The sequence below is a fragment of the Haliotis asinina genome, chromosome 7 (assembly GCF_037392515.1).
Source record: "Haliotis asinina isolate JCU_RB_2024 chromosome 7, JCU_Hal_asi_v2, whole genome shotgun sequence".
Classification (NCBI taxonomy): domain Eukaryota; kingdom Metazoa; phylum Mollusca; class Gastropoda; order Lepetellida; family Haliotidae; genus Haliotis; species Haliotis asinina.
Window position 1 is genome coordinate 21,985,712 of NC_090286.1, and position 9,679 is coordinate 21,995,390.

The window sequence follows — 9,679 nt, forward strand, 5'->3', positions numbered from 1 at the left end:
AAATTATAAATGCACTTTTCAGTACAGAAAGACATATTCATTAGAAGGTCATGATTCCAACTTTGCAGAGCACAGAAGTTGGATATTTGTGTGGTTGTTAAGAGCACCATACTCCCACAAACATCTTTTTAATGTAAACTGCACATAATGACTGAATATTCACTACACTTTACATGAAGCACAGTAATGATTTTCTGTTAGTATACCATTTTGTGCATGAAGAGCTGCAGTAATTCTGCAGTTGACTAGATAACACAAAGACAAGATAAACATCTAACAGTCACTTTAAATGACCATACAATTCACCAGTGAATAATATTATTGTACAGCTATGTATGTGCCTGAAGAAACTTGTGAGTTGCAGGATATACATACCAAGAATGACTCTCTCTAGTTTAGCATTGATGAACAGAGGGTAAATTGTAGGCATGCCATCATAGTTGTGACATTTCATTACAAAAACAAAGAGATACACTTTACAAGTCAGAAAAAAAATAAATGGATAGTTTAACCACTTTGACTAGAAATAAAGACATTTTTACTTTGTAATGAGTATGTTAAATTTTAAATCATTATTACCCTTGTCCTCTGAAAAAAAAAATGGAAAGAACAGATTTAATATTACAGATATATTTAATTTTGTTGGTGAAAGGTGATGCTGCAATAGCATCTCCTTGTAGTACGCAATGAAGGGTTTTAATTTCTGCTGACACAGAAATAGTTCTGATGTATTAAGATAATGGACGACATGGACAGAAACTCCATGGAAGGATGGTTATTTAACATCACACTCAGCAACTTTAACACTGTATAATGGCTGCCCACAAATCATCATGTCTGGACCAGACAATCCTGACTGACAAATCAGTATGCAATGGTAGATCACCAGAGATGTTCTCTGTGGGGTTTCATGGCAAAATATGTCCCTTATTGTAAGATTACTGGGACCCAGCAAGCAACACTTGACATGCTGGCTTGAGCAGAACAACTTAAACATCACCATGATACAGCAAGAACATTGCTGACTGTGGCAGAAAACAATATCCAACTGTCTACATCCAACATTATATATCTTATAAATATTACAGGACAAAAGAGTTTCAAACTTCCATTCAGAAATTAAACATATTTCAGATTAATTTTTCCTGTTTAACATAAAAACAAGAAATGACAATCAGCCAGAATTGCAGTGAGTCAGCAATCAGTGGCCATGCATGTGCGATGTGTTAACAAGTGACCTGTGGCCACTGTGTGTTGGACACCATCCTTCAACCATCTATATCATGTCATGCCATGCTGGCCCATGCTACATCACAATACATACTTCCACTGCTGTCACAGTTCATACCTGCCATAAATAGTTAACAAATGTTTCTCAGCATCTCCTGGGTAAAATAACTGCAATAAATATATTATTGGTGTCTGGTCGGGTGAAATTTCATTTGGACTGGTAACATTTTGAAGTTACAAGCACTGATGCCTGGCTGGGTTTTTGGCTTATCTTATACACTAGTTTTAGCATGTCCACGAGTATGCCATTCTTGAATTGGTAAAGAGTTACCCATTGGTCTACCAGTTCCAAGATGGTTCATGTTGGTAGATAAGTACCCCATTTCAACCTTTCACTTTGTCCGAATTAATTACATGATAACTGCATTAGTTAGAAACTGAACCTGACAACAAAGAAAATAATTTAGCAGGAGGAATAATGGAGAGTCATCACATGTACATTACTGACAAGAAATGAGGGGTGTGTGCAGTGTGGGGGTGGGAAGGGGTGGGGCAGGAATTGTTTGAATGTACAGGCTGGCTATGATCAGGTAACAATGCTAGTAGTAGAAAGTAACTTTGAATCTTCCTTACAAGCAGTTAACTCTGTTGGCCTACTGAGCACCTGTATAACACATCCTAGCTCAGGTAAGTTAATATGGTTCATTACGGTCAGTGCATGTCTTACATACTAGGCAAAAATAGAGACAAAAACGACTGCCACCAGTTATATTTCCTTGAAAGAAATTCTAATTATTTCAAAAGTTAGGGATCGGCTTGTGAAATCTCACTGACATAATCATGATAATATATGGAATAAAGCATCAGATGACGTCAAAAGAGCTGTCCGTGTGTACCAGGTGTGTCTGCTTTGTGTGCACCCTCTTGAAGTCTAAACAGTAAATGAAAGTGAAGGCAAACAAAAGGTTTAGGTGATACAAAACAAAAGTAACATGTTTCGTATGTGTTTGATCCTTAACCAAGCTCCCACAACTTTGGAATGTGTTTGTATATTGTATAACTATGTACATAACATTTGTTTCTTTCAAAACAGACAAAGCTGCTGATAACATATGATCAACACTTCTATATGAAAAGTTACTGAACAAGTACATATTATATTAAGACCAAAGGATGCCTGCTGGTATATATATATTTGAGTTCACTGTGGATATATAACTGTGTTAAGCAAAGCTAAAGCAAAACAGTCAATCCCCCAAAGCATTATCACCAAGCAAAATGTGAATCAGTTCCAGTTTTACAACAGATGACAGGAACCACGAGTTTTTGTACATTACTTTGCTGTAATATATGATGAATGATCATAGACCTAATCAGTGAAATGTCATTTATGTCAGAAATTGAGAAAAATACATATATACAAATCTATTCATTCATTTGTTAAAACCTGAGCACATTTAGCACTTTACAGAAGAGTAATGAGTATCATTATATGAATGTTTCCTCCTTAAGAGGTTTAACATATTGTTAATTCAGTACTGTCCGTTATAAGTTTTTACAACACTGTTACAATGGTGAATGATTTCCCTGCAGGTCTCTGAAGTGTTATTTCTGTATGGTAGTAAACAGCAATGCTCACTGACCATATATTTTCTTCAGTTTGAAAAACAGATTAAAATCATCTTCATCTTGATTACTCAGTACTTAATACTCGGCAGACATCCTTATGATTACATCTTTTCAGTGATGATGTTTGAACCTTACTGAACAAAACAGTTGACAGAGACACATAGAGAGTTTTGAAATGGCAAACTGCAATGAAATCACACACTTGTGTTGTGCTGAAGATGAGTAAATGCACCTTTGCAAACACAGCATTTCCAAATCAGCAACAAATGACAAGCACAGCATTTGTTGTGTTAGATTCCACATTCTGCAAGTTCAGTAGGTATGTGTTCAAGCATCACATCACTTACTTCGCATCAAACCATCTACCACAGCCATGTTGAGGAGCACAACTAACCGGATTGACACCAGACATGATTCGTGTAGATGTAGGATATCAGCCTTGGTTTTCAGACTTCTCATAAGTTAAAATATTTATTCTTAGATGCCTCTGATTTTTATTCTTCGTATGACAGCTTTCTAAACATTCTTTCAGTATGGTCATGTTTGTCCAATTTTTGCACCAAAAAAATGTACAAAAAAAGCTGGTATATTACGTCTTACATGTTCCAAACAGAAGTGCAGCTGAAGTGTGCAAGCAATACTATGTCCACTTAAACAGTGAGCCCTGTTCCTTTTGTGTCTCTCTTATAATAGCATCCGTAAACAAAATCTTCTGGTCAACAAAGTGACAGCTGAATCAACAACCTAACATATTTATAAACTACATATGTATGACATAAATGGACCCCAAAACATGACATAACAACTCACCATTCTACACTGAAACAACATGGAAGGTTCTGTCAAAACACCTCACCATGATATGATGACATCACAGTGAACGTCTGCGCCATTTTTACAACTGCATGTCAATAAAGCCTATTGTGTAAAAGCATTGAGGCTTGTGGTAGATAGGCTGAATTGGTAGTGTTATATGACAAAAGCAAAATTTCACTCCAGATTTCCAGAATTTTATCTGATTTAAGTTCTTCTTATCATTAAATGTGAATAATCACCGTCTGCTTTCAAAAGGTCAGACATATTAACAGTTGTGAGACAAGATCCTGGAAGAATCAAACCCCATGTTGTTAGTTCTGAAGCTACTTACAACTTCTGGATGTCACATGATTTCTCTGAGGGTGCTGACCAAGTTCAGTCTCTACAGTCTCTATGGTATCATTTGGGTCTACGCCATAAGCAGATTGTCAGAAACATGCATCTAGAAGTTTAACTACTGTAAAACAACATGCCGAAGAATGCCAAATACACTACAGGAACTGTTAGGAAGGTTCGAGGGACACTTTTCACTGTTTAATGCTGTACTCAGCAGTATGCAATGTCTTTTTAAGGCTGGATCAGACAATACAGTGACTGACATGAAAAGAAATGAATGAGTGAGTGAGTGAGTTAAAATATAAAGTCACATCGGCAAGATTTCAGTCATATCATGACTAAAATAAGTAGTAAATTCACCAAAACATACATGTCAATTATGAAGGACAGTAAAACCATTTTAAGTACTGTCAGAAATAGGAAAAAAAAACTGTTTTGACACTATTACCCTGTATCTCTCAAATTTACACAACTGCAAATAAGATATATTAAAATAACTCAGTTCATCCTAACAAAGCATTCAGTAGCATGTGTAAAAGTATATCCAGAAAAGCATCTTTACTAGTAAAATCAGGCACAACTTAGAAAGAAGTATGAATAGCTACTGAAAACAACAGAACAGACTACAGACAGCAATTAGGTTCCTCAGCCAGGTATGTCATGATTGGCATGAAATGCATGCATGGCCTACTGGCACAAGAGGTCATCTCAAAGATATTTTGTGCTTTTTCATGTGTCCTGAATATGTCTCATCTACATATCTTAGCTGATATCTTTATCCCCAGCCCAACCCCAACCATTGTCCGCTTCACCCGTCCTGGTTTTGCTTTGAGATGACCCTTCCTACCTATTTCTTTTTACAGTGACAGAGATACTTCATGGTAGCTACATTCTTGATGGTGTCAGTATGAAAGTTCTTATTTTTCTTACATGAGTTATTGTTTATAATGAGTCTAATTTCAAAATGGGCTTTTAAAAAGTGTCCTTTGTAATACAATATCACCACACACTAATTAGCATACAGCTATGGTCTTCTGCAAATAAGTCATTTTGGACACTAAAAAATCTGCATTTCTAATTTCTGCACTAATCTCTCCTCAGAAAGTCCTTTTTTCGCATTTCCTATCTCCCTAACACTGGAACTGTCATTATGCCAAACCTATTTTAACAGATAAATCACACTTTCGCACATCAAGTAAATAAATTGTAGAGATAAACGTGAAAAAAAAGTTGTTTTTTTTTTCTATTTCTGACAGTACTATCGAATGAAGAGAAATGAAACATGCCATCGGTCCAAAGTCAGACCACCTCATACAGAAGTCTTTTGACAAGAAATGGTTGTCAGTGACTAGTTTTAACCAAGAAACACTATAGGGCTGTGGAGCACTGCCTGACACAAAACAAATAAAGTGCTGTGATTCTTTGTTTCAGTTAACAATAAAGTCTACATTTCTTGATCTGCCAATCCTGTTTATTCAGCTCTCTGAGTGATATTTTCCAACACAATAATATTTTCTCCCACTGTCAGAATGACTTTAACACACCTGTTAACTGGTTGAACATTAAGGTATAAAAGCAGTTAGTTGGTGTTTTTCAACCAAAATCTCGCAATCTTCAACTGACATATTGTTTCTCAAGGCTTCAATGTGAAACTTAAGCCGCTGGCTCACTTTACACATATGGTTGTAAACATAAAATCGATGCTCACATATTACTCATAAAGAAAATCTCAAATTATTTCAGTCACGAGCTCAAGTTATTGATAATAAGCAACCACATAAAGTGTTCCTAAGCTATACTCTATTTACTTGGCATTCCATATGGAGTGACATGCTGAAGATATTGACCTTATGCAATATTCAAATATTTACAGAATTTCAGGACAGAACTGACATAATATGACTGAATCCTAAAATGTTTACATAGTGTCTGCAGATTTACAGGGTTTAACTGTATAAAGGTATTGCGAGATTACAGATATAGAAGACGACTAACACTTGTATATTCACATTTCATGTTTCTGCGGTCAACTAAGATGAAAATAGAAAGAAACCAACAACCTCAAAATCTTTCAAAAAGTGTATGTTAGTCTGTGATTTGGGGGGAGTAAGTTTGACATTTCTATATTTGACATAACTCTCTAATTTCAACAAAAGTAAGGGACACTTACTGTTTGGCTTCCGGATTCTCTTCCTGGCAACATAGTTGCTCCACTTTGAGGCGGCCTGCTTGACATTGCTGATCACGTGTAGGGCATTGGATTTCTCTGTCACCTCTCGGGAAAGTTCTCGGAATTTGGCTGAGGCACTACAAACAAACCGATTAACTACATTACACTGGAGTGAGTGAGTGAGTGTATTGGGATTTAGGCCACTTTGAACAATACTTTGGTCATACCTTGATATGTCAGCCTTCATTGGAGGAGAGTCTTATATCATGCATGTTGTAAATGTTTGAACAATACTACAGTCACACCTTGATATGTCAGCCTTCATTGGAGGAGAGCCTTAAATCATGCACGTTGTAAATGTTTGCTACCTGGGTAAAACCTATGAGGTATGGAGCTGATAAACCTTGAAACCTGGGATTTGAACATTTGACTATTGGTGTAATGGAAAATTGGATTTAAAGCTGTAGACACAATGGCTAAAAAACATCAGAGACAAATGAATCGGAATCACATGACATTTCACCTTGAAACAAAAGAGTAGTGAGGGTACAGTGCGTGAGTATGGTTTTACGCTGCTTTTGGCAATATTCCAACAACATTACAGCAGGGGACACCTGAAATGGGCTTCACATATCGTACCCATGTGGGGAATCAAACCTATTATTTCTCATGAAGAGCGAATGCTGCACTAGGCTATCACATTGTCCCTGTGACAGCACAAGACACCTGCCTGGTTGGCCAATTCTTTCCCAGTCAGTTTAGGCTTCATAACAGCAGCAGGCTCTCATGCTGTTCCTACTGACATCACAACAATGTTTAAACCACTGGATAACTATTTCACCTTATATTATTGGCGTCACCCTTGCTGGACATTTCAAACCCTGGGTTACTGATGCCTTGCAGACTGTCAGACTCTTCCGATGGAACTATCTTAGATTTACTTTTCTTCTTACGATCCATCTTAGAAATTGGTCCTGCAAAAAGTGGAAATCATTGTTCAAATTCTGTATTGATGGCCTTGGAATAATTACCATGTAAACCCTGGAGTATATCAGTCTTATAGATAGAGTGAGTGAGTGAGTGAGTGATGGAGGAAGGGAGTTTAGTTTTATGCCACAATATCACAGCCTGGAACACCCCAAATGGGCTTCTCACATTGTGCATGTGGAAAATCGAACCTGGGCCTTTGGCATGACCAGCAGACACCTTAACAACTGGGCTACCTTACCTGCACCATGGTAAACTTAGGCAAACCTATCTGTTAATAACAGGAGATAACAAATAATTAATTTGCAATCTGTTGTTATATTTCTGTTCCTGCCTCTAATGGAAAATAAACCATCAATAGTGTTGTTGGTACTTTTCAATGCATCAAGAAGGAATCACTTTATGCTGAACTTGACAGCTTGTTCAAGCGGCTGATCAGGTTATTTAGCAGTAATTGCTGATGAGCATATTTGTTATATGTTAGACAGTGACTATTGTGACAAGCCTCAATCAGTTACCACTTACAAAAGATGTGAAAGTAAATTGATCTGAAAGTAAACATTTGTGTTTTATTCGTGACAACGTTGTGTGAGCTCAATGTTTGTTAAGGGCACGTCTGTATGTGACAAAATTACCACAAAACAACAAATTACACAATGATTTTGTAATCATTCATAAAAACCTACCTAATATTCATTATATCCTGTTTGTCTCAAACGCATCTGCGTGTACACACTTGCCCATGTAAATCACAACGCATGTCCACTATCGGACGCCATCTTAGTTTGTCGGGTTTACCTTCGTCGCTAATGGCAACGCGCACCTGGCGGCACCGTTTGATGTGCTCCGCTGGGAACATTACCAATAAGCTAATGTGTATATGGTCTATACAGTCATTCTAAGGGTGTCAATCAATAAAAGCGATCTATCAATCATATTGTTGTTTGATTGTGGAAAGTGCTATCGGTTAACCCAGTTTATTGATAAGTATGAGCACATAAGATGACAGGGCTTGCAGAATTGCAATTCCCGATGCATAGTTTAATCGTTGGGGTGGGAACGTTGTATTAACATCAGTTGATGTCAGTGGATTAAAGGATAGAAGCATTTGAATATGGGTTGAATTCGAATATTCTCCCGTCTGAATTTGAAAGATCTCGGGTGAACTGAAGTAGTGTGAGTGAGCTGAACGCTGAACAATATCTCAAGGGTGTGAGCTTGGCTGACAGAGCAGCATGACGTCATACGCTTTGACTGTTGGTATCTTCGTGTCATATCCGTGCTATAGTCACTTTGTAAACGCCATCGACATATGTATGTATGACATTTGTTTACAATATATGCGGGCGGTGGGGCAGGTTAGATGTTAAAGCGTTCGCTCATCACGCCAATGACTTGAGTTCGATTCCTAACATGAGTGCAATATGACATTGTGAAGCCAATTTCTGGTGTGCTTAAATCGGGGTAAAACCATGTTCACACATTTCAGTCCAATTTATACTGAAACTCTGATGTACAACGCAACTCTTTCACATATTTTGTCTTAATGGTCATACTCATTACAAATTTATTTGTATCAGATAATATTTTTGGAGATATCTTTGGATTAAATGTATTTAATTCACAAATGTACTTGAACAATTACCAGTGGACAATATAGATCCTAATGTTTATCACAAGCACCAACATATATTGACGCTAGGGTATTTGTGATAAGTGATTACCACTTACAATTTTACGCACAGATGTCTGGTCATCAATTACTTTTGGGCGCGGGAACATGACTTCATTGACTGCAGTCCAAGAAAGTTCTCACTCATTAAAAATATCGTGTACAATCACTGTCTCTGTGGTTCCTAGCTTTGGGTGCTCTTCTTTCAGTTGCGGACTATCGTGTGTATGCGTGTGTGTATGTGCAATGCCTCGAAAATCCAGATCAATGTTGTAATATGACATATGCAATAAAGAGGTCCGTTGGTAACCTGGGCTCAAGCCTCTAATGTAACAGGTCTTTATCTGGAATAAAATAAAGTAATGAAAAAAATAAACGAAAAAGTCCTGTCGACTACAGTTCATTGGACTAGCTGCATGGCTGCAATATAGTAGAATAGTCTGTAATATTAACCATCACGAACACGATGGGTGCAGTGATGTAAAATGTAAAATTTACATATGTTGTATGAAGAACATGTGCTAAATAATGAGCGATGGAGTAGTCTAGCGGTTAAAACGTTCGCTCGAAACGCCGAAGATCTGAGTTCGATTCCCCACATTGCTGCAATGTTTGAAGTCCACTTTTGGTGTCCCCCCTTGCGATATTGCTGGGATATTGCTGGAAGCAGCGTTCACCTCACTCACTCACTCATAATACGTAAATATGTACAGTGGAATGAGTGCCGGATGAGACAAGCTTCCACTGTATTCTACGTGACCATCAATAATTCAAGACATCGGTTGAACATAATGTATTTATGTGTTCAGCTAGCATATTGTTACACAATGATTCCGTTA

The 9,679-nt window shown here is 37.3% G+C and overlaps 1 protein-coding gene across 1 annotated transcript in view; it reads right to left on the reverse strand.

Moving 5' to 3' along the window:
* The window catches only part of LOC137291413 (uncharacterized), a 38,616-nt gene extending 30,677 nt beyond the window's left edge, over positions 1-7,939 (reverse strand). Inside the window, exons 1-3 of the mRNA XM_067822747.1 lie at positions 7,855-7,939; positions 7,023-7,155; positions 6,182-6,318 (exon numbers count right to left, since the gene is read on the reverse strand). Coding sequence (XP_067678848.1) covers positions 6,182-6,318; positions 7,023-7,141 — 256 coding nt within the window. The 5' untranslated portion in view covers positions 7,142-7,155; positions 7,855-7,939. The remainder of the gene's footprint in view (positions 1-6,181; positions 6,319-7,022; positions 7,156-7,854) is intronic.
* Positions 7,940-9,679: the final 1,740 nt, after the last annotated feature.